At 36.9% G+C, this 26,378-nt stretch overlaps 1 protein-coding gene and 1 pseudogene across 22 annotated transcripts in view; both read left to right on the top strand.

Annotated features, from left to right (window-relative positions):
- Positions 1-26,378, top strand: part of DLG2 (discs large MAGUK scaffold protein 2) — a 2,041,348-nt gene that overhangs the window by 1,449,871 nt on the left and 565,099 nt on the right. For all 21 annotated transcript variants that reach the window (XM_079928919.1, XM_079928924.1, XM_079928927.1 and 18 more), the window contains one exon: positions 7,050-7,219. In XM_079928919.1, coding sequence (XP_079785045.1) covers positions 7,050-7,219 — 170 coding nt within the window. The remainder of the gene's footprint in view (positions 1-7,049; positions 7,220-26,378) is intronic.
- On the top strand, positions 1,647-2,562 carry LOC307190481 (charged multivesicular body protein 5-like; annotated as a pseudogene). Its single transcript has one exon. The product of its transcript is annotated as a charged multivesicular body protein 5-like (transcript).

The following is a 26,378-nucleotide window of genomic DNA, read 5'->3' as shown; positions in this document are numbered from 1 at the left end:
GGAAGAAAAAGGCCCCGATATGAAGCTTTCAAACTTCTATTTCTTCTGTTTAGATAGAACCTCTGAATCTCATCGTTTCGATTCCAGATTCCCCAAAACAGGGACTGTCAAACTTGGCAAGTGATCCATGATAAGCTGTATGAACTGTCACTCTTCCTGCAACCCTGTGAATGTTTGGTAGAGAAAAAGTCCTAGTAGATATTACTACATCAACTCATATCTGATGCTTCCAAAACATCAGTCCTTTACCTTTCCTAGAAAACTGTTAAATTGTGCTGATTTTTATTATTTTATTCTCAATTTTAATGGACTAATAGCACCTAGTGAGGTCAATGAAATAAATGGTTTTTTAAGGTGAGAAGTTTCGATAAGGAGGAACCTTAGCTGGTGGAACTTTAAATATACCCGGTGAACCCACATGTGTTTCATGAGAGGATACTGGAAGACAGCAGACAGACACAATTAAGTAGATTTAGAAAAGGTCATAATGATTTGAAGCCATTTGGGTCAATCTGTGTGTGTGTGTGTGTTGTGTTTTTTCCTTTTCTCTGGTAACGTAAAGCATCTGTCTTTTCTTAAATAAACTTTTGAGTGTCTATTATTTGTTCTTAACCTACCTTTAGTGACTCTAAGAATAAAAGAAAAGTAAGGCATTTTTGCAACCTTAACCTTGAGAGCCTTTCTGGTATCCTTATAGTTCACATAAAATCCATGCAATTATTCTTTTTAAACAGATTCTGATTGTGATAAATCATTGATCTCTTTAAGCACAGACAGTGTAATTCCCAGCCAGTGTTTTCCATTTGATAATGTAGTATTGCATTTCATCCAGCACATTAAACATTGATCAGCTTTCTCCATGATGTGGCCCTTTGGTCTGTAATTAATTCATCTATTTGACCAAAGAGAGTAGGACTGAGTGGAGACAATAAAGAACAAGCCGATCAAGACACCAACCCACCCCATCTTAATAACCATTAAGTTTCAAAATTAAGCTTCAGACCTGTGACCTAAAGCCTCCTTTTGAATCAAGCCTTGAGCAGTCTGAGTGGCTGGATGTGTTTACAGGTGTGGAGTGGGGCAAGGACAGAGTAGTCACGAGCTGGTGGGAATTCTGCCAAGTGAGCTGATCTTTAGAAGCTTTCTCTATGGCTACCATAAAGCTATAGTTTATATTAGAACTGACTATTTTCTTGATGGTAGGGGAGAGGGAAGATGAAAGGGGAATAAAGCTATACTCCACAAAACAAGACTTACTTAAAAGCCTTATTTTTACATTTTTCTTCCCCCAAGTCCCATTCATTGCATCTCTTTCTCTCTTCTCCATATAAAATTTCAAAAATACTTTCAGTACCTGATGGTAGCCCTCTCTTCCTTTCTGTCCCTTTAGAATTTTTTTCCCCTCCACTATAGTCTTTTCACATCCTTTCTCATGCAAAATTGTTCTTGTTTTTTTCATGACTATAATAGCTTACCATTTTTCAGGCACTGTGCTAAATATTTCACATATATTATTTAATCCGTACAGCAACCTTATTATCCCTATTTTCACATGCAAAAGCTGAAGCTTTGAGATGTCAAAGGACTTGCCCAAAGTCACACAGCTCCTGAGTTCTAGAGCTGGGACAAGATCCCAGTCGTGTCTCGGTGTGGCCAAGGCTCCCAGGCCCATGTTCTTAGGTTCTCTGCGATGATGTATGTCCATTATAAAACTTTTGGAAGAAACAAATATAGAAATATGCTTTTTAAAACATCCGAATAGGCACATTGCGCTTGTGCATGGAGGGCCGGAAGTCAAGTCGGAGGCGGAGGTGACTCTGCTTCCGTTTCTGGTTTTGCTCAAACGTTTTGGTTTTCTTCGTGGCCACCCAAGATGAACCGATTCTTCGGGAAAGCGAAACCCAAGGCTCCGCCACCCAGCTTGACTGACTGACTGCATTGGCACGGAGGACAGCAGGGCAGAATCCATTGACAAGAAGATTTCTCGGCTGGATGCTGAACTAGTGAAGTATAAGGATCAGATCAAGACAATGAGAGAGGGTCCTGGAAAGGTATGAGCAGCAGCGGGACAGTCTTGCCCAACAGTCATTTAACATGGAACAAGCCAATTACATCATCCAGTCACTGAAGGACACCAAGACCATGGTTGATGCTATGAAACTGGGTGTAAAGGAAATGAAGAAAGCATACAAGCAAGTAAAAATTGACCAGACTGAGGATGTACAAGACCAGCTAGAGGATATGATGGAAGATGCAAATGAAATCCAAGAAGCACTGAGTCGTAGTTACGGCACCCCAGAATTAGATGAAGATGACCTAGAAGCAGAGTTGGATGCACTGGGCGATGAGCTTCTGGCTGATAAAGACAGTTCTTATTTGGATGAAGCAGCAGCTGCCCTGCAATTCCAGAAGGTGTTCCCACTGACACAAAGAATAAGGATGGAGTCCTGGTGGGTGAATTTGGATTGCCACAGATCCCTGCTTCATAGACTTGCATCATTCAAGTACATCATGTAAAATAAACACATATTCTGGGACTAGGAAATATTTATCTTTCCAAGTTTGCCATAACAGATTTAGGTTTCTTTCCTTTCTGTGGAGGAAAAGTTGATTACATTGCTTTCATTTTTTTTCCATTAAGAGATTCATTGCTTGAAGGAAGCTTTCTTCATACTAAATTTTTATTCCTTTTCTTTTATCAAAGACTAACTTACTTAAAATTATCATTGGGTATGTATAACTTCATTCCTTAATAGTTATTTTGAAATAAAACCAAGGAAATGGGAATCTTTAAGTTCTATGACAGCATATCTCCACAATCTCAAATTGACCTGATAAATTGATGACAAAGACGAGATTAGTGGGACTGTCCATATTAGGATTCAAAACCATTTTCTCTTGTGGTATTATAGGTTGGTTAAAGTGATGGCCTTTTTTGGTGAGTTTTGTTGTGTTTTGTGAGTAAATCATTACTGTGTCCAATACTGGAATGGAATTATCACTACTGTATCATGGGTGGCTATTTTGATTCTGTGGTTCCTTCAGTGTTACAGCGGACTTGTAATCAATAATGAATATTTCTTGATATTTAATGTATAGGACATTTATTTATACTCAATAAATATTTTGCAAAAGGAAATCCATAATCTCCACATCCACAAAGAACCAGAGCTGAAACTTTATCTTTCCTCCCACTATTTTTTAATACATAATAAACAGGTTTTTTAAAAAAAATTAATACAAGCATTTAGTGATTATTTTTAACGAATTAACATCCTTGCAAATGTATAAAATCACAAATCTTGTTTTACAATAGAACATACTTTAATACCTATGAATGAGAGTAGACATTACATGTTATTTTTAGATATCTTTAGAGTAGAACAAATAATTTTTAAGTATTAGTTGACTTTTCAGTGATACTATATCATATTCCAGAATATTTGTTTAGTGCAAATTTTTTCTTTTGGCCGCATCACATGGCTTGCAGAATCTTAATTCCCTGACCAGGTGTTGAACCCGTGCCTTCAGCAGTGAACACGCTGAGTCCTAACCACTGGACAGCCAGGGAATTCCCTGCTTAGTGCAAATTTTAGATGTGATTCTGTGGACATGTTAGTGATGAAATGTACTTTTTGTTTCAAAGATATTTTCTGCAAGGAAATGTACCAAAATGTCCAAAGGAACTGAGACTAGGAAGATTAAAATTAACCTTTTAATTTCATGGGCAATACTGGTCCACAAAAAGGATATTGTAGACTTATATCCAAAACAGCAAGCCCTGAAAGAGTGAAACCATCAACTTAATTATGTGGGTACAGTAGGGAGAAAGTTTGTATGTAAATGGCTTTCTAATACAATGTCTCAGAAATACGATAAAGACTTCACTTTTCACTGAAACAGTGTTATTTGAGTTTGAAGCTAGTGGTATATTTATATGTTTCAGAATGAATTCCAGTGCTGCCTTTACTCATGGAGATTATCTACTGGTAGAGAAAGCAAATTAATTCTAAATAGCCATGACCCTCTCGCCAAATGCTATTTCAAGTGATTGGGAGGAAGGAAAGTTGAGTTCCCTAGTTTGGCTTGATATCCTTTCTTTTCTGTTTTAAGAATTTGAATATAAACTTCTCCCCTCACATTCCTTTTTTTTTTTTTAAACAATCAACTCTGAGTAACTTTGTATCGGCATAGGCTCCACAAAAGGACAAAACTAGATTGGAATCGTGTTGCTGCCCTCACTCACACGGTGACCTTGTCAGTAAAATTTCATTGTCTGTAAAATAAGAATCTGTGTTTTATAAATGGTTTGATTTAAACACGAGCAAATAAATGAAGTCACCAAAATGATATCTGGCACATAGTAGACCCTTTAGAAATTTCAATTTCCATCCTATTTACCTTTCAACAAATTCTGAGCACAGCATCTTTGATTCACCTATCAATAGCTGCAACTCTCTCATATACGGTACGTTACAGTTTACGCATACCTTCATATATTTATCTGTCTGGTTACTCCTGTCATTAACTCTAGGCATGCTTACTCTCTTTTCATGGGAAACTGAAGTTCAAAAAGATGAAGTGACTCGACCATGGTCGCACAGCTGATACACAGCTGGGACTCAAATCCAAACCTCCTGACTGCTAGTCCGGTGGGGTTTTTTTAGTGCACTAAAGCTGCCTACTTTGTCCACATGTTCAGAAAAAAACATCTGATTTAGGCTGTGATTTCCTCACCCCAGCATTTGACAATTAAGGATTCCAGTGTATACAAAAGGAAAAAATTTAGTAGAGTTTGAATAGATAGAGCATCCAGAATGTCAGCCACACCCTTCTATGGAAAGCAGTGTTTTAATATATGATTAGTATGCTGAGCATAGGGTGATGGTAAACATTATGTTTTTGCATTATCATGAGATGACAAAATTACCCACTCTCAAAGGACCAGCTGCTGCAGGGCGGCTGGCACCCGTGATGCCTACATTCTCAAAACTATTTTAATTGGTAGTTTTCCATGATTTTTTTTAGTCAGTCAGAGAGGAAATGTCTGTATAAACCTATTAAAGCCATAGCATCTGTTATGATGAAATGACAGCACTGAATCTTTGTAAGTGAAATTGTTCTAGCTCAAGAATTTGAAGCTAATCAGGGTTCTCATTGAGCCAAGAGTTCCTATCACGCAGTTCCGCAAATACATATAGAAAAGTTATGAACAAAAAAGATAGGAAAATTCTTCCCATACTTTTTATATATTTCCACTACCGTGTTACAATTTTAAATTGATGCGCACAACATACATGAAACTATTCATCACATTAGACGTATGTGTCCTAAGAGGAAAGAACAAATTTTGAAATAAGACCTAGGATCATATCCAATCTCTAATCAAATTGCTGACAGCTTTAGACAAAGAACTTAACCACTTGGAACAACTCTTATCTGTGTAATATGGGTAATAGATCCTATTCCACAAGACTATGGAAGGAATCCAATAGTTAAGAATATTGCAAATCAACAAATTGTGCACTGCTACCAATAACAACCATTTATTAGGTGCTTATTACATACTGGGGTCTGTGCTAAGGACTTATATGGACATTACCACATTTAATCTTCCCCAAAGTCTTTATCGTAGGCATTACTATTATATCTATTTTATAGATGAGACTGTGGAGGCTTAGAGAAGTTAAAAAAAATTATCAATGTTTACAAACTTAGGAAATAGAGGGCCCAATAATTGAACTTAGACTTGCTCTTTCGTTCATTTAACAAAAATTTGCTGAAGAATAGATCACCTGAACAAAATCAGGCACTGTTTGGAAGAAGGAAGTGGGGAATGGAATGGAAGGGGGTTAAGCAACCAACCATGTCCACTTTATCCTGGGCACTGTGGAGAATGAGTTGGAAGGTGACAAGAGAGGATCGGAGAGACTAGGTAGGAGGCTGTGGAAGTAGTTCAGGTGAGAGATGATGTTGACTTCAGCCAACAGGGTAGCACTGGAGATGAGGAACCTGGATGGACTGTAGATGTACTTTGCAGGTGGAGCCGAATGGATGGTGGGAGGAGGGGTGAAGCAGGGGTAGCCCCTTATTTCTTACTCCGAGCAACACAGCGAACTGGAATGGGGAACACGAGAATGGATCTGTGGAGTGAGGGGAAGAACTCCTTCTAATCTCAAGTCTGACACCCTTAACCATTATTAATATTCTCACTAATTATTATTGTGAATATAAAAGAGATTTACAGTTCATGGCCACTATGAACTATAAAGTATCTAGAAAGCTTAATGGAAAATTCAGCTTGTTCCTTCCCATGAAAAAAATGGCAAAAAGGAAAAGTCTAATGTAGGCCGTGTCATAATTCTTAGTTTTTAAAGAAAGTACCTAGGGCAAGGATTGAGATTTTATTTGAATTTTGTGAGATCTGGACTTTAATCCCTATAATATCGTGAAATGAATTTGAGGGGGAAAAAAAAAACACTGGAAGATAATTTGCCAGAAAGCTAACATTATTTCAGATGATTGAATCCTGTATATATTTTTTTCTTTCTGCATGTTATATTTTTCAGATTTTCTAAAATGATTATATATTACTTTTATAGCTAGTAAATTAAAAATTCAAGAAAAACTAATTTATAAAGTTACATTTGCTATGTCTATATAGTCTGTGGGAGTAAGTTCTGAGAACCACTCAAATTGTAACCCTCAGTTAAGGCAATTAAAACCAATCAAAATGCTGATGTGACTGACAGAGACCTTAAAATATGTGTCCTTCTAACTGCCCCCTATGTGATGCAGTCCCAGTCAGAGTGGACTGGAGTTCAGTATGGGACCTGACCAGTAGGGTGGTCCATGTTGGGAAAACTGTGAAGGCTGAGGAGTTCAAGGTTTTCTCGATTTCCTTCATTTGAAGTATTTCTTCCAAGTATAAATATTTTTAAATTGCCTATACCTTTTGCCTCCCCACATCTTAAGGTTAGATACTCATACGATTCTTTCAGAAATTCTCTTAGCCACTCCTGACCTTTGCCTCTTTTCCTTTCTTTCAGGGTCAATGATTGTATCTTACGGGTGAACGAGGTGGATGTGTCAGAGGTTTCCCACAGTAAAGCAGTGGAAGCGCTCAAAGAAGCAGGGTCTATCGTTCGGCTGTACGTGCGTAGAAGACGACCCATTTTGGAGACTGTTGTGGAAATCAAGCTGTTCAAAGGGCCTAAAGGTAATAGACACATAAATAACTCACAATAGAACACCAGTGACAACCTATTTGGCTAAGATTATGCCATAACCCATCTATGTAGTCCATTCTTCTATTGTCTGATAGTCAGCGCTTACCATGAGTTTTGAAATCCTATGATAATGGTAGGTTTTTACGTAGAGTAAAAGAAACCACTACTGTAAATATGAACTTAGAGAAGGAAAGGATAGATTTCTGAGGAAATTTTCTTATAAACAATAACAACAACAACCATCTACATTTTTCTATAAATTTTTAATCTTACCGGATCATCATGACTTAGCCGGCATGTTAATACTTTTCTAACTTTTCAAATGTAAATGGTAACCTCCCTCCTTTAGTAAAATAGTAATGTGAAAAATAATAATTGAAATAGCCTATCCTGAAATAACAATTATTATATTTTTATGACACTTGTGATTCGTTTTGATTTTATAATACTCTTATCTGTTGTATTCAAGTACTACATAGCATTTTATACTTGCAAGAGTCAAAATAAGTTAAAATTTATTTTTCTGAAATGTTCACAAATCTCTTGAGGTAATTGCAGTTACCCTGGGGAATCACATAAACAGTAAGATGAATCATTATATTAATTTTTAAGAATAGTCCTTTGAGCTCTGCTCTTCAGAATGATGACAGTTAATATTAACAGTATTTCAAATGTTTTAGAAAAATCAAATAATTGGCTTGAGTATTTTAAATATTTTAAAAGATTTTGAATACAGAGTCACTATACTCTTTTAGTAAATTATTTCTCTTTCCCTTAAAATCTATGTAATCTCTAATACTATATGTGATTTACAAATAAGCACACCACCTTCTCTGCAAGGTAGTGGTGGGTGGTATTTAAGATCTCAGACCCAAGACTCAGGCAGGACTGAGTTTAAAAGCCTGGTTCAGCCACTTACAAGCAGAGTGACGTTGGTTAGACCAACCCCCTTATTAAATGGGGATCATAATGGTAGCATCCCATTGGGCTTATGAGAATTAAACATTTAACTAATAGCTGGCAAGTGGTGAGCAGAAAAGCTTTCTGGTTGAGTGCAGACTCCAGAGCCAAAGTGCCTAAGTTGGAATCCTAGCTCTGCAGCTCACTAGCTGTTTGACCTTGGGCAAATTGCTTAACCTCTCTGAGCCTTAATTTTCTTATCTACAAAATGCAGGTAATAATAGCACTTGCCCCTAGAAATCTTGTGAGGATCAGACGAGTCAATATACATAAGGTGATTAGAATAATGGCTGGCACAAATTGACAACAAGTATTAACTATATAGTATATACATGTTATTTGTAGTTTGCTCCATATACTTTGAGCCTCTGCTACAGTTGTTTGGTAATCTAATAAAGTTATCAAGGATCCCTCGTGAGTTAAATTCAAATGCATTAAAATCACATAATTAATTCTGGGGGAGGTAGGCGGAAAGAAAAGAAGTAAAGCATTTCCATACCACAATGTCTGGTGATATGAAAGAAAAGACCTTCTATCCTACACATGTACTAAAATCATATTTGCCATGTGCTTTAAAGTTAAACCAAATGAGCATCCCACTACTTTGATTAAAAAGATATACTATATATAAATAACGTAGATATTTCTACAATTCAATTAACAGCAATTATTCAGCACAGCCTTAAGGCACGTACTAGTTGAAAGCACTCAGCAAAGCATTACCATCCATTAGGAGGTCATCGAGTGCTGAGTCACTCGATGACCTCCAGCTGCTCAGCAGAGCACTTAAAGGTTCTAGGGAATCGAGAGCCAAAACTCCTTAATTTTATCAGGAACACATTTTTGGGAATCTCTATCTTTGGTATTAGGGCCCTAGCTGGTTTACTTCTGTCTGAACTATATTCTCCTTGGAGCCAGGAGTGGGGCAGGAATTTCCCTGGGACAAAGAGAGTGAGACGTGGGGACCGGTGAGCATTAATCGACCGGGAATACCCAGGCAATAACCCAATGAAAGTATGCAGCATATGGGTGACGGGCTTTTCTTTTGGTTTATTTATTTATTTTTTAACATCTTTATTGGAGTATAATTGCTTTACAATGATGTGTTAGTTTCTGCTTTATAACAAAGTGAGTCAGTTATACATACACATATGTTCCCTTATCTCTTCCCTCTTACGTCTCCCTCCCTCCCACTCTCCCTATACCACCCTTCTAGGTGGTCACAAAGCACCGAGCTGATGGGTGATGGGCTTTTTCTACTGGGGAAAGGAGAACCAGGAAACTGGTAGAGTTAATTTTACATCCCTGAAAGCAGGCTCCTGCCAAATTCCTCTAGAGGGCTGTGGGCCTGTTGGTCCTGTTGGGTTTATGTTGAGTCAGTCATACTTTTTTGTACTGTCACCATACAAAGATCACTGATGGGGATTTGTTTCTCTATATAGAGCTTACTGATTTACAGAGAAAGAAACTGTTTTAGTCATTGTTTAAATCCTTGATGCCTTTCCCTGTGCCTTGAACTCAGGACGTGATGAATCAGAGTAAATTGGATTCTACACTAAATCTGATGATACCTTGCAGTCTTAACCTCCCTTGGCACCTTTATTCTTTATTTTTGAATGATGATATATTTTTTTTTAATTTCTGTCAATGTTTAACTCATGCCATGGAAACTGTTATGCAGTGGAGACAATGAAGATGAATCAGATGTGCTTCTAATGGGAGAATCGGAAAGTTCTAATGGGAGAGAGAGACATAAAGCCAACTCACTTTAATGCTAGACAGAATGAAATCAGCTCTGTGGTTGAACTTGAGCCATGATTCCAATTGAACAAAGAGGAAGATGTGATTCATCTTAATCAGGAGATCCAAAATGCTCCAGAGAATTTAAAATTTAATATGTGCTTTCAGACCCTGATCTTCCCTTCACTGAGCATGTGGGCATTCTCAATAGTAAATATCAACACTCTCGCCAACTGGGCTAACTAGCCTCAATTATGAGTATATAATACAGAGCTAACTGAATGTGGTCATTAATTTAGTTCTTCAGTGATTCAGCAAATATTTATGAAGTATTTATTGTGGACTTGACACAGACCCAGACAATGAGGATTCACAAAGAAAACAGAGAGAATTCTCGCTCAAGAAGATTATGGTCTGATGTAGAAAACATCAGAGCATACATGATTAAGGAGGCACGAATTAAATAGTGGGTCAAAGAAAACTTCCCTGAGGAAGTGCCACTTAAGCTAAACTTTGAAATACAAATAAAATTAGAAGTTAGCTGGACAAAGAGTGGAGGAGAGCATCCAGACAGAAGTAAAAAGCATGTGTGTATGAAGGCCCCAGTGTAGGAAAGATCTTCGTACCTTCCAGGAACTGAAAGAAGTCAGTTGTGATTGAAGTTTAATGACAAGATAGTGAATGACACGAAATGATATTGTCAAGGTGAGCAGGGGCCAGATCATGTACAGCTTCGTTGACCGTATTTACAGATTTGTTATTTTATTTCAAATGCAATGGGAAGTTCTTGAAATATGTTCAGCATGTGATATGGTCAAATTTGTTGTTTTTAGAAGATCACGCAGCTGCTGTAAAGAAAATGCATTGAAGGGGGCAAGAGTGGGAACAGAGATCAGTTAGGGGACACTTGGAGAAGGTAGAGAAAAATGGATGGTGAAGATGTAAGTGATGCCACTTATTGGTAATCTAGATGTGGGGTATGTCCAAGGTTGAGGCCCTTGGACATACTCTAATTGGTCCTTCTAATAGAGCAATCTAATGGATTGGGGTGCCATTTGTGAGATGGGGAAGGCTGTGGAGGAACCCGTATGGGGACTCTACTGGACATGTTGAGAAGACTGTGCAGATTCTGAAAAGGAGGCAGAACTGGAAAACATCTGTCTGAAAACCCTGTTAATACTCTGAATTTTTCCCATTTTTTATCAAATATCTGGAGTTCGGGAAATACCTGAATGATTGACTTTCTCACTTGTACCAATAGTCTTTAATATAAAAATCATGAATATGGCTACTTTAGCTATTTTGAACAGTTATAAACATTTAGTAGATCTATTTGATAGACATTCTTAATGCCCCAGGCCATTTTTGTTTGGGGATTATTTTTGGTTTTGTTTATTTATTTTTACATGGGACAGAAGGTAAACAGTGTTATTCCTTTTTGTTATATAGATGCAATGTTAAGGGATTCCTTGAAAAAAATCATTTGTGGTAGAATTAAATTTACAGTTTTCCAATTTACACCCTTATGTTTATTCCACCTATCGTACAAATCACGAATTCTGAGATGATCTTTGATGTATGTGATTTGTCTGTATAGCAGTACTAGCCTTCCCAATATTCAATTAGAGTCATCTGGCTAATGGTTTATAGCCATGTATTTCAGTAAGGGATATTTGGGTAATATGCACTACTGATTTAAAATGTCTCTTCTTAACAATATATAAAAATTTCCCTAACCTCACAGTTACAGATTTGGTCATTGCAAGCAGCTGGGGTGTCTGTGTGCAGGCAGTCAGTTGAGAAAAAAATGGCTAATCATGTATAGGAAGTTGTGATTAGGCAAATCCATTTAGACTTGCCAAACAACCAGAAATATGCGAGGAAGAGAATCTGAAGTGTGCATGTGGTTTCCCAGGAAATAGGTTTATAATAAAAGTCTTCTAGTGACTTTCCCAAGGACACTTTAAGTCATAATTTCTCAGGAACTAGATAAGTAAACACTTGTGGACTGTTGGTTTCTGTGGCCTAAGCCAAAGAAGCCTAAACCTATATAAGAAATGAGATGCCTTCTAAGATGTTCTTGCTGCTTACAGATAATATAGCTAGTTGAAGGCCAGGTTCTAGAACGGAAATATTAAGGCCATAACATTGTTAAATCCAAAGGTAGACTTTATTTAACCACCTTATTTTTTATTTTATTTTATTTATTTATTTATTTATTTATGTTTGCGGTACGCGGGCCTCTCCCGTTGTGGAGCACAGGCTCCGGACACGCAGGCTCAGCGGCCATGGCTCACGGGCCCAGCCGCTCCGCGGCATGTGGGATCTTCCCGGACCGGGGCACGAACCCGTGTCCCCTGCGTCGGCAGGTGGACCCTCAACCACCGCGCCACCAGGGAAGCCCTAACCACCTTATTTTTTAATAAAAACTCAAAGAGTGATAAATTTTGTCTAGCAAAACATTTCACCAATTCTACATTATTTTTGAAAATGTTTTTAAACATCTTCAGTTTTAATTTCTTCATAGTTATATACATTTTTTCAGTTATAAAAGTCTGTAACAGTGCGAACTGCAAATGCAGTGAAGAATGCTCTCAGCTTTGCACAAGAAGTAAAAATAACTATAAAACACACTGACTGTAAAAGTCACTATACTAATGGCCATTTATAATGTGTATAATTCAACCACTAGAGAAGCCACATATGTAGTGATGAAGTTCCTGGACGTCTCTCTAAGTAGGTATGAAAACTAGAGTAAGTGTCTTAACCTCTTTGTGCCTCACCTTCCTTGTCTGCAAAATAGATGTAATTTGAGTATCTAATTCATAAGGTTATTTTCAGGATAATAATTGTAAATTCTCAATACGTATTTAATTATTTTTACTCTTTTTATTATCATAATTGACTAAAAGTTGAAGAAAGAAAAGCAGCAAAGCACATACTCATTCTGGTGCTTTAAAGTGCTTCCCATAGTATTTTACACAATCTAGTCCTTTAGTAAGTATTCATATTTCTTGGATTAAAGACTCGAAAGTTAATTAAAAGTTTTTACTATTAAGCAATTTCAGATGAAGCCAATATATATTTTCATGCATTGACTCAGATTTCGGCATGTATATACACACACACATATATTTTTAATATATTGGTGCTGACATCTGTATGTGCACATATATAGTATGTTCAGCTGTGTTGTTCTCTCTAGCTCTATATAAATTTGTTTCTAACAGGTCTGAGTTATGTGATATATGAATCTATGTTTTATGAAAATGTGCATATATGTCTGTTTGTATTTTTCCTTAGTTTTCCTAGTTTGGGCATAGATTTCAGTAGCCTCCATGTGCAGAAGTATCTCCAAGCATGTTGAAAACTGACCTCATGATGTCTCCTCAGGGTCAGCGTCCACCGCCTGTCCTCCACCAGTACAATCTGCTCTTCCTTCTGTCCTCTCCATTTATGTTAAAGATTGTCCCACTCATCTAGATTAAAAAGTTCAAAGTCCTGTTCTTTTGATTCTTCTTTCTTCTTTGCCACCTTTATTAAATCAGGCATCATGTCCTTTGGAAACTACCTCCAACATAACTAGTCTTCTCTTTAAAATCTCCACCGCCATTACTATGGTGTTCATATCTTCATTATGTCTTGTCTGATCTACTGTAATAGAATCCATTGCCAATCCCTCCCTTCCATTCCCACACACTTCTAGATCAATCTTCCAAAAATCGCAGCTCTGTTAATTGTTCTGCCCTGCTCAAAAGTCTCTAGTGGTTCTTCCCTGGCGCTAGGTAAAAATCTAAATTTCTTGTTACTGTATTTCACACCCTCTATGATCTCCCTCTGCAGCAACAAAATTTGATTTCAGCCTTTTCTTCTCTCGTCTCTCATTCATCTGTCTTCTTATCCAGGTAAGCTGGACTATGCACAATTTCTTAAACACATGCCATACTTTCCTGCCTCTAAGCTTTTGTCCTGTTCCCACCTTTGGAATGCGTTTCCTTACCACTGTGATCACTACCTTTTGGCATCATATCCATCCCCAAGAGTCAAGCCAGTTCAATTCTATCTCCTCCACAAAGCTATTACTAATCAATCCAATCAGAAGCAGCCTTTCACTTCTAAGAGCTTCTAAAATACTTCATTTCTTCCTCTTCTGTTCATTTTCTTGTTACCGGACCATCCAAGTAACCTTAGCACATAGAAAAGATAGATATCAACAGCCCAAATTAAAGAGATAAATAAGCTGCAAAGTCTAACACTTAAGACACTGAGTTTATGATCTCTACCCTGGCCTGTGCTAAATTTGAAGCATTTAATGAACACTTAAAAGGGAAGTACAAGCCCTAGGTTTAGTCTGCAACCAAACTCTGTGTCGCAAGTGGGAGGAATTGGGGTGGAGAGATGGAGTAGAGTCCAAGACAGATCATGCTCATCACTCATCAGCTCATACTCATCAGTATGGCAGGAGGAAAAAGCAAGGGTCAAGATGGAAGCTGAATGATTTTACTGCCAAGAGGAGTTCCTTATGAGGCAAACCCTTGCATGGACCCCTTACAGAAACTATCCATTCAAAAGATTGGGATAAACAGTATTTGAAGCATCTAGCACTTTGCTTAACAGGCCAAGTAGTCAAAAACCAACTTCTAGATTATTGAGGATTTTTATTTTATTTTTTCTTAATAGCCTACATAACAGATTTATTGTCCAGCCTGGTTAAATGTCAACTTAGCATGCCTCTGATATTACAGACAATTTCTCAAATATCTAACTGGAATGAAGTTTACGACTTGTCTCGATATCTGCATACTCAACTCTTTTCTCTCATCTGTCCTTCTTCTTCCATCTGTTCTGGTCTTTTTTCTCTCTGACACTAACGTGGCCAGAGTAAACTTTCTCAGAGTTGATATGAGAAACTCAACTGGCAGTTTTCAGAGATGGTCATTTGGTAAATTAACCATTTCACAACTTGATTTTTGGTATATAGACCTAGAGCTACAGGTATTGAGTATATAACAAGTGCTCGATCAACATTTGAATGAGCTAAGATTTTAATTGAAAATTGAGTGTACCATCCTTACAGCATAGTACAGAGACTGCCTGCACTGAAATTCTTCTTTTTATCCCATCTGTCCATGGATAATTTTGCTGACGGCATTCTATAACAGGTTGTACAACTACCACCTGACCATGATAACTTGGGAATGTTTAGGTTAGCAAAGTTTTCAGTTGTCCAGAATTCAGCTCTTCATACCCAAATGGATCACCAGACCACTGGGTAAAAACTGAACACAACAGTTATGCAGTGATTTTGATTGCTGGCATCCAACCATTTACTGCATCAAGGGACACCATACGTTTCCCCTTTCTTGCCATGGGGTAAATTATAATGTATATTCATTTTTCAATGCACATATAAATGTGTCTCTGAATGCAAGGCACTGTTTACTCTTTATTCAGTCCCCTGTCCCAGGCTCTGAGTTCTACGTGGTAGGTAGACCTCTTTGTGGTGAAGGGCCTTTCTGAATAATGGTTTGACACTTTTTCTTTTCTTTTTTAAACCAGAGGGAGTTTTATTTTTTATTTATTTATTTATTTTTGGCTGCATTGGGTCGTCACTGCTGTGCGCGGGGCTTTCTCTAGTTGCCGCAAGTGGGGACTACTCTTCCTTGCAGTGCATGGCCGTCTCATTGCGGTGGCTTCTCTCATTGCGGAGCACAGGCTCTAGGCGCGCGGGCTTCAGTGGTTGTGGCTCACGGGCTCAGTTGTTGTGGCGCACGGGCCCAGTTGCTCTGCAGCATGTGGGATCCTCCTGGACCAGGGATTGAACCCGTGTGCCCTGCATCAGCAGGCGGATTCTTAACCACTGTGCCACCAGGGAAGTCCCAATGATTCTTAATAAGCACAAATAGCAATTCAGCTGTTTGGCATGAGATCTCAAAATACTACATTTTCCTTTTAGTGATACATTTTTTCAGTCCTTTTGAATTACCCAGATTGTTCTCTTGGAGGAAACAGGGATATGCTTGAGTGCATGTGTAGTGCAACGTTTAACTGAAATATAATATTCAGAGTCTAAAAGAAAATGCCTAACTACGTGTTAAGCCAGGGAAATAGTCTTCTTGGAAATAAATTGTGACTAAATCACCACTCTCTGATCTCCCAAAGAACAAATACTTTTTTTTTTAATAATTGGACAAAGGACAACATATTTGATGAGTTCACCTTGTTCCTAGGCACTTTCTGTAGAATTTCTTTAATATGTACATGGTTAGTTTCTGATCATTTCTGGATAAATGATATGTACTTGTGGGTTGGGAGGCTCTTTCTCTAAGCTGATATTTAGTCCGTCTTTGTAATGACATCCGTAAAAAAAAAAAACCTCTCTCCTGAGCCTTGTAGCAAGTGCTTTATTCATGAAGAAACAAACTACAAATATTTCTACTATCGTCCCCACCGTTCTCTACATTATAACATCATAGGAGTGTAAAAACAACTAATTATATTTACTAAATCATTTTGGAAATTAAGGAATGATGCCCCACCTCTCATTTGCCCTTTGAGGTTAACACTTGGCCATTGTTTCTTTTCTTCTTTTTTGGTTAAAGCTAGTTCAGGAATTTTAACAGAATTTATGATCAATGGCTTTTTGAAAGTCAAAATTATTTTTTACCATGAAAACTTCAGATATAAAAAAATGCCTTGTACTAGATGTAGTTTGGTTTATTGACATTCAAAAGTTTTATAATTCACATAGAAAACACTGTTTACCTAGCTGTGAATATTTGCTCAGGTAAATACTTACTTGTATAGCATTTTTTTCAATTTTTTTTTATTAAAGTATACTTGACTTATAATATTTTGTTAGATTCAGGTATACAGCAAAGTGATTCAGTTACTTTTTTCTGATTATATTCCATTATAGGTTATTACACAATATTGAATATAATTCCCAGGGCTCTACAGTAAATCTTTGTTGCTTGTCTATTTTATGATATCTGTTTATCCCATACTCCTAATTTATCCCCCTTCCGCCTCCCCTTTGGAAACCATAAATTTGTTTTCTATGTCTGTGAGACTGTTTCTGTTTTGTATGTAGATGCATTTGTATGTATACTATTTTTAAAAGTTTTAAAAGTAAATGTGTTGCTGTGGTAAATACTATGACTATAAATCTTTCCAATTTAGGATCAGCAACAAAGCAATTCCATGAAAAGATTTTAGGATATGGACAGCATCTAAGTGTTTTAACCCTAACTGTTAAATGGGCATATTAAGTAGCCTTGGTTATTGTGAGCATTTAATGAGATACCTGGTACATCTCAGTGCCCAATAATTTTAAAGTGTTCTCCTTCCTTGTTTATATTTTTAAGAAGCAAATATGTGCAGAAAATAATCCTCCATTCACTCAAGAAATATTTTATTTCAAAAACATTTATTAAACCAGGCATTCTAAGTGCTAAATCAAAGGAGTGACAATAAATAAAGATTTTTGGCTTTTCTCTCAAGTACCTTCCTAGAAAACTGTCATTCACCTAGACTGAAGTAATGCAGTCCTTTTCTGCTAGCTGGCACTGACTTCATGCTAAATTCATCACGGTCCCCTAACTAAATCCATTTTGGTTCCCAAGCTCATCAACCAGTGTACATTAAATTCTTCTTCTTCTCTGGAACATTGAGATCCAATAAAACTAAAGATTGCAGTATTTTTTATTCATGGACCATGACTCTGAATGCCATTACCTGTCAATCAGAAGTCTTGTACTACTACATGGACTTTGTCTCTGAGTGTAATTCAATTGCAGCGAGATAGACACATCATCCCTTACAGAAAAGTTAATAGGAAAGATTAAAAAAAAAAAATCTCCGCTTTTAATACCCACAGAGAAAGCCAACTTAGGAATTTTTAAACATGCTATGGGCTAGCCAATTATGAGATCCCACCAAAAATCCACTGTAAGTAGGAAATTTTCATAATAAAGATGATATTAGGAAAGATTGAGAATTTTCAGTCAACGCTAAACAGAGAGCAAATGAAAAGACAATGCTCAGAATGGGAGAAAATATTTGCAAATGAAGCAACTGACAAAGGATTAATCTCCAAAATTTACAAGCAGCTCAATATCAAAAAAACAAACAACCCAATCCAAAAATGGGCAGAAGACCTAAATAGACATTTCTCCAAAGAAGATATACAGATTGCCAACAAACACATGAAAGGATGCTCAACATCACTAATTATTAGAGAAATGCAAATCAAAACTACAATGAGGTATCAGCTCATACCAGTCAGAATGGCCATCATCAAAAAAATCTTTAAACAATAAATGCTGGAGAGGGTGTGGAGAAAAGGGAACCCTCTTGCACTGTTGGTGGGAATGTAAATTGATACAGCCACTATGGAGAACAGTATGGAGGTTCCTTAAAAAACTAAAAATAGAACTACCATATGACCCAGCAATCCCACTACTGGCCATATACCCTGAGAAAACCATAATTCAAAAAGAGTCATGTACCACAATGTTCATTGCAGCTCTATTTGCAATAGCCAGGACATGGAAGCAACCTAAGTGTCCATCAACAGATGAATGGATAAAGAAGATGTGGCACATATATACAATGGAATATTACTCAGCCACAAAAAGAAACAAAACTGAGTTATTTGTAGTGAGGTGGATGGACCTGGAGACTGTCATACAGAGTGAAGTAAGTCAGAAAGAGGAAAACAAATACCGTATGCTAACACATATATATGGAATCTAAAAAAAAAATAAAAGGTTCTGATGAACCTAGAGGCAGGACAGGAATAAAGATGCAGATGTAGAGAATGGACTTGAGGACATTGGGGGAGGGGGAAGGGTAAGCTGAGATGAAGTGAGAGAGTGGCATGGACATATATACACTACCAAATGTACAATAGATAGCTAGTGGGAAGCAGCCACATAGCACAGGGAGATCAGTTCGGTGCTTTGTGACCACCTAGAGGGGTGGGATAGGGAGGGTGGGAGGGAGACGCAAGAGGGAGGAGATATGGGGATGTATGTATATGTATAGCTGATTCACTTTGTTATACAGCAGAAACTGACACACCATTGTAAAGCAATTATACTCCAATAAAGATGTTAAATAATAATAATAAATAAATAAAAAGAGAGCAGTTACGAAGAGGGAAGAGTAAAAATAACAAAGGAAACAAACGAGGCACATTTTTCTAGGCGAGTCAGTGCCTTACAGTCCTGAATGAAGACATACATAGTTTGTTCAGTCTAGCACATTAGTCTTAGGAAGAAAGAGTTCAACAGTTGCTTCCCAGGAACCTAAAATATTCATTGAATATTCATGAGTAGTTGAATCATATGGGAAAATTTAGCCTTCACAGATCAATTCATTTGAATAAACTGTGGTACCAGTTTTTAAAAATCATGATAATTTTGATGTCCAAGCATTCCTATTTATCAAATATTCTAATCTCTCAAAATACACACATTCACTCATGTGTTTAGTAAAATATTAATTGACTACCTCCTGACTGTGGGACTAAAAGTTGGAGATAGAGACCCAGTGTGCCCTTGAGGGAGACAGTGGTTCCAGCCTAGTGTGTGAAATGTACCTATACATAGATAATAACAAATACCATCTGATACTTATATATATAGGCTTTTGTGAGGAAGTCTTGACCAAGACTTCAACTTCTACTTTAATGCTCTGGGAAGAAATAGCTTTTTAGCACTGTGATAGCTATTCACTTGGGAGACTGCCGCAATCATTGGATTTTTTTCCCTATAATTGAGCTGAAAGTTGGAGTTTTTTGAAACTGTCCATCAGTTTTATTTCTGCCCTTTCCAGCTATGATGACAACTCTTCATAGAAGAGCCCTTCATACATTTGTAGGCTACTGTCAATTCTCCTTTTAGGCCTCTCTCCTTTAGACTAAGGAATCCCAGTTTATTAACCATTCTGGATACAGTGTGATTTTCAGACCCTTTATTTTACTGTTTCCATACTATTAATTTTTTCAAGTTTGGCAATATCCTACCCAAATAACAATACACAGAGTTACGTAGAGAGATCCATTGATATGCTTGTAAGTGCAGACCATGGTGAATAGAGTTCTTTATGTGAACTCCATACTCTGATTATTTAATGTAATATAAAATTGTGTTAATGTTGCTTTTAAGACTCTTTTTGTTGGTTCATATCAAGATTATAGACAGTTAAATACTTCATATGAATCACTGGCTATCAGATATATTACACTCTATTTTAGAATAACTGACTTTTAATGTAAATTTATAAATTGATATTTATCTCTGTTAAATATAATATTGTTAAACTGAGCTTAACATCCAGAGCTATTGATATCATTCTTTTTTTTTTATTAAGAACATTCACATTGTGTTTTTTTTTATTTTTCTTTTTTTAATTTATTTTTGGCTGTGTTGGATCTTTGTTGCTGCACGCAGGCTTTCTCTAGTTGCGGCAAGGGGAGGTTACTCTTCATTGAGGTGCACGGGCTTCTCATTGTGGTGGCTTCTCTTCTTGTGGAGCATGGGCTTCTAGGCGCACAGGCTTCAGTAGTTGTGGCACATGGGCTCAGTAGTTGTGGCTCGCAGGCTGTAGAGCGCAGTCTCAGTAGTTGTGGCGCACGGGCCTAGTTGCTCCATGGCATGTGGAATCTTCCCGGACCAGGGCTCGAACCCATGTACCCTGCATTGGCAGACAGATTCCTAACCACTGTGCCACCAGGGAAGTCCCGATATCATTCTTAATAGTAATTCAACCGTTCCTCATATTAGCCACCCTTTCCTCATTTGTGTCGATTACAGATGACCTGAAGGTAAACGGATGGAATTCTTAGAAACAGGATTTGGCAGGGATGCATGTTGCCCAGCACACATAGATATGAAATGAATCCCACAGTTATAAGGAAAGACTAAATACTGAACCAATAGAAAGATGAAGATAAAAATAATGCTTATAGGCAAAGTTTTCCACCAAGCAGACTATATGCTACTAAAGAACTGGTTTCCAGGTTATGAGAGCAGATTAACCTTATCTGCTTATAGGAATTCTCTCCTTCAATAACTCACAAAATAAACATAAGGAAAATCAGTAACAACAACAAAAGTATTCTAACAGTGATGAAAGAAGGCATGAAGCACAACTCAATGCAATATACTCAAAAACTGTGATGAAGGAAAGAAACAGTAGCAGAGAGATTTAGAAAGGCTCAGGTGCTACCCCACTCCCATTCCCCTCCTGAAACTGTGTTGGTAATTGGCAAAATCCTGAGACTTCTTTCTCACTGACACCACTAAATCTTGGGAGAGAGGACACTGAGCTGGTAGTCTTATCTTTTTCAGAGTAGTTGAACTTGCTGTTGGGAGAATCCAACATGGAGAAAGTAAGCAGCAGTGTTGATCTTCTCTAATGGAAATTAAAGCTCTGTAGCTGCATCTTGAATTAGAGAAATTACCCAACTAGATGCATCTTGATTTAGGACATTAAACAAGATTCTCAAAAGACAGCAGAATTTGGGTGTTCTAAGAAAAATGGCACACTTGACTATAGCCTCTACTGACCTCTCCCCCAACTCATTCCTCAGCTATTGCCTCAGGTGCAGAAAGTCATTAGAATACAAAATACCCAGACCCCCATACTATAACTTAAAGGAAAAGCAAAATGAGTATATGTACAAAGGAAAAGAGTAAACTAGTCACGGGTACTATATCAGAGCAAAGTGTCTGATTGAGCTGCCCAAGATGAGCAGGATGAAAAAACTTCAGTAACCTCTAAACATACCACAATCAAATAGTTTTAAATCATATAGTTTTAAGCCAAAGGAAGTCATCCAAAAATTATTTCAAGCAATAAAAGAATTGAGAAAGGTAGCTAGGTATAAAATTAATATATAGAAATCAATAGCATAATGAATATATATGCACGTATATGAACACAGTAACCAACTAAAAGATATAATAAAAGAAAGTATATCATTTATAGTAGCAACAAAAATGATAAACACTTAAGAATAAATGAGTGAGATTTATATAAAAGTAACTAAAAGACCATTAAAGGGCATATAAGAGGGCAACTCTATAATATGTCATTGGAAAGAAAGATGTGGCATCAAAAATTGTCAATTTTCACTTTTTCACTAAAGATTTAAAACAAAACTACCACTGAAAAAAAATTTAAGCAAGAAAAGTTTATTCTAAAGTTTATATGGAAAAAATTAATAAGCGAGAATAGCCAAGAAAATTCAGAAAAATAATGTAAATGAGATAGGTCTTAGCCTATCAGACATTAAAATATTAGGAAGCTATAATGAAAAAGTGAAAAGATATATCAAAGTAAAGGACTAAAAAAATCATAAATAGACAAGAAACATAGAGAAATTTAGTATATGATAAAGATGGCATTTTGAATAAATGGGAAAAGATAAATGGTTTAATAAGTCATATGTGGAAATTTGTACATCTATCTATCTTAAAAAAGTCTCTACATAACCTAAACCCAAATAAGTTAACAATCAAATTTGTATTTTATTTTGTTTAAGAAATAAAAATATACAGCTATAAAGATAGAGATGGGTAAATTGAACTATATTAAAATTCAGAACTTTTGTTCATTAAAAGAGAATAGAAAAGGAAGCCATAGAGTGGAGATGTTCCCAATAAATCTATCAGACAGTTGTATAATGCTTTACCTTACTCATAATGAAAGACTGCAAATTGAAAGTACAAGATACATTTTTCACCTATCAGATTGTCCACATTCAAAAAATGTGACAATGCACTGTGTTGGCAAGTATGGTTAAAAAGGCTTCCTCATATATTGCTCCTTTATATTGGAGAGCAATGTTAAAATATTTTAAATAACCAAAAAAAAAGTTTTTTAAGAAAACACAGAAAGTTGAGAAATGGAAGGATGAGCAAAAATATAAAAAGGAAAATAGATTTGGCAATATTAATACCAGCAAAATAGAATTCACACTTTAGAAAGTGCACATTTTTCTGGTTATAAAAAGTAAATAATACTCTGTACAATGATATGATAACCAGTCATAAAAATAACTTAATATTAACATTTATAAATCCAGAAGTGTTAAAATTCATCAAGAAATGGAAAGAAGCACCACTTGATATATACCGTGAAAGATGCTTGACTAGGAAGAGAAATGCTGAGTAGATTTAGCTCAATTCATTCAACGAACATCTAATTTAATATCTCTCACCATGGACCACGGAATGTAGAAAGGTGTAAGACTTTCCTCTCTTCTTCAATTTCCAGGATATATTTACTAGAGCCTTTAAAAGTACAATCCTTCAGTCAGAACTGTCTTGAACTGAGTTTTTCCACATTTAAATCAGTATGCCAAATAAACAATCTGAACATCTCACTTGAACCAGGGTGGATCAAAAGTATTGTTTTCCCTGTCTGTCAAGCCTACTCTTTTCTCATAAAAAGAAAGTAGGCTTTTTTTTTTATGGAACTTGTCTTCAGAAGCTTCAACTGTTTTTTCTTTGATATTCTATTTTTTCCCAGGTGTTTGCCCTTTGATTTTCTAATGAATTGAAGCAGCGTGCGGCTCTTTGTTTAAGGAGAGAGATGTTAGAACAAAAGGTGCATCATTTTCAGAAGTTTCTTTCCCCTATGCCTAAATTTAAAATCAAATTGGTATTTTTCTTTTTTGCTGAAGAGGAAGCTAACCCTTTGAGACTCTGCACTGACATTAACTAATAAAAGAATCTGTTAGGTCTACTATCACATGGATTTCCTCACTGCTCTAAATAGCACAGCAGTGTATTCGTTTGCTTGATTATCTGTCACATACATTTCCATCCTAGATTGTCACTGGCAGCAAGCATTTTAGATGGCCCCAGCAAGACTGGTAGTGATCATTTCCTCATGGTTCCATTACAGCTGGCTTCAGAAGGGTTATACTTTGGATGAGTGCTTGCAAAACAAAATATGACAGTTGAGTGTTTGGCAACTCACCAGCTGGTTGATGAAATTGAATTGCTCCCTTCTACATTTTTCCTTCGGCACTTGGAAATTTGTCTCTATTCATTCACAGAAGGAGCTGTGACCTTCACAATGAGGAATTATGCCTGGTTACTTTGCTCATTGACTTAGTTGATACAGTTCCTCATTGTTGTAATTCACAACTTTTAAAAATTAGCTGGGACTTTCTTTTGGAACTTTTCTCAAGAAAACTCTTGCAATTTAAGAAAACTTAAGAAAAAACTAATTATTCTAGACATTAATTATAAATTCAATATAATTTCTCAGGAATAAAACCCAACTGTTAAGAAGAGTACCAGGGAGGATGGAATAGTAAATTGTGAAAGCTTCAGCTTTTCTCCTGCCATTTGTAGTCATAATGGCTTTGAGTTAATATCAGTAACAGGATTAGATGGGACGTCTGTTAGAGTGGAACATTTGAGCCATTAGACAATGTTTTAAAAAATAATTTGAGGTTTCTGGCTTATTTTTTCTACCTTGGTTCTCAAATCCTAGCAATAATATTTCATTTTCATGAGGGATATCAGATATTTTCCCAGGAAAAAGCTACTTTGGTTTTCCAATAATATCTTCTCAAAATGTATCTGTGAAGATATATAAGTTTAGGGAAGGAAATTATAGAGGTTTTCAAACCTTTTCTTTCTTTAACCTCTAAAGCCTAAAGTTCCCTACGACTCAGTGCTGACACCTCCTTGGTGGTCCAGCAACCTGTCCTCCTAGGTTTTCTCATCTGGTCTTATGACTTTAAGTTTCATCCCTATACTATATATGTAATATAGTTATCCTCATGCTATACATCTAATAGGTATTTCAAGATTGACATATATAAAACACAACTCTTTATTTTCAAAGCTAGCTCTTCCTAGAGTCTTCCCTAGCTTATTAAATGGCCCTCAGTTGCTTACAAAAATGTAGGAGTTATCCTTGATTTCTCTTTCTTCCTCATACCCTACACCTCATTCATTAGCAAATCCTGTACTCTCAAAATAAATCATAAATTAAGTCACTTTTCACCAACTCTGCTCTTGCTGTTATCATCTGAACCACCATCACCTCTTGCCCAGATTACTCTAATAGTATTGAAACTAGTCTCCGTTTCTGCTTTGCCTCTTCTACAATCTATTCTCCATACAACAGATAGAGTGATTTTTTTTTAATTAACCAGATTATATCCATTCATCCTTCTGCTTCAAACTATCCACTAGCTTCTTCTTCCACTTAATCAAAATTAAGGGCCTTACCATGGTCTACAAGTCCCTGGCTACCTCTTAGACTTCATCCCCTGTGAATCTCCCTTTGCCCATGAGGCTTCAGTCAGTCTGGCTTTCTTGCTATTGCTCCAAAGTTCTAAGCATGTTTCTGCCCAGGGCTTTGTACCTGCTATTCTTTCTGCCTAAAACACTCTTCTCCTTGATGTTCATATGACTTTTCCCCTCACTTTACTGAGGGCTTTATTTTTCCTCATAGTATGATCACCAGCAGGTATTATATTAAAAATTTATTCACTTGTTTATGCTAGGATATAAGCCCGGGAGGGCAAAGAACTCTGTTTTGTTCATTGCTGTATCCCTAAGTAACCTATAACAGGAGCTCTCACAGGGCAACTGCTCAATATATGTTTGTCGAATAAATGAGACAAATATTAAAGAGTTGTAATACAAAAGAATTTTGTCCATCTAGAGGGCAGAACTAGGAAAAGCAGGTGTTATTGGGTAGCAGACCTTGGCTTTGGGAGAAGAAAAGCATGAGAACTACCTGACGCTAGAGCACAGAGCCTTGCAACACACATGGTGAGCTCTTTGTTGCCACAAGGGTTCAGGCAGAAGCTGTAAGCGTCCTTTTACGGGGGAGATCCAACTGTGTCATCTCTTAAGCCCTGTTCATCTATGAAAATCTATGTCCAAGGGTGGTAAGCAGAGAAGGAAAAGCTTGCATTTGATTACTTGGAGAATATGAGCGTGAGACAATTATTCACAGATGCAACCACTTTAGGTCACTGCAGAAAGTTCCCCAGAAAAGACATAAGGTGGTCTCCCACCTCATCCATACTCTGTTCCAGGATGCCAGATAGGCTGTCACTGCATCTGTGAGGAGCCTTTCTGATTTATGGAGGGCAACAAGCCTCTATCGCTCTTGCTGCTCTCTGGCTACTTGCTGTCTCCTGTTGGATTGTGGATATAGCCCACCAAGTACAAATTCACAGGCTCTTGCATTTTAACTTTTAGATGAGGAAGCTTCCCAGAACCTCATTGCTCTTTCATCCTAAATCATATTGAGGAAAGACTGACCCTCCTTTCACTAACTTTCACTAAGTCCTTTACAGAATAGAAAAACCCAGACCGGGGGTTGGGGGGTGGTCTGGGTTTTTATTCTGTAAAGGACTTAGTGAAAGTTATTATGGTGTGAAATAGTGAAATATTCAAGGAA

The sequence above is a fragment of the Stenella coeruleoalba genome (genome assembly GCF_951394435.1).
Source record: "Stenella coeruleoalba genome assembly, chromosome: 8".
Lineage (NCBI taxonomy): Eukaryota > Metazoa > Chordata > Mammalia > Artiodactyla > Delphinidae > Stenella > Stenella coeruleoalba.
Note: the sequence above shows the minus strand (reverse complement) of the source record. Positions and strands in the feature narration are given on the sequence as shown.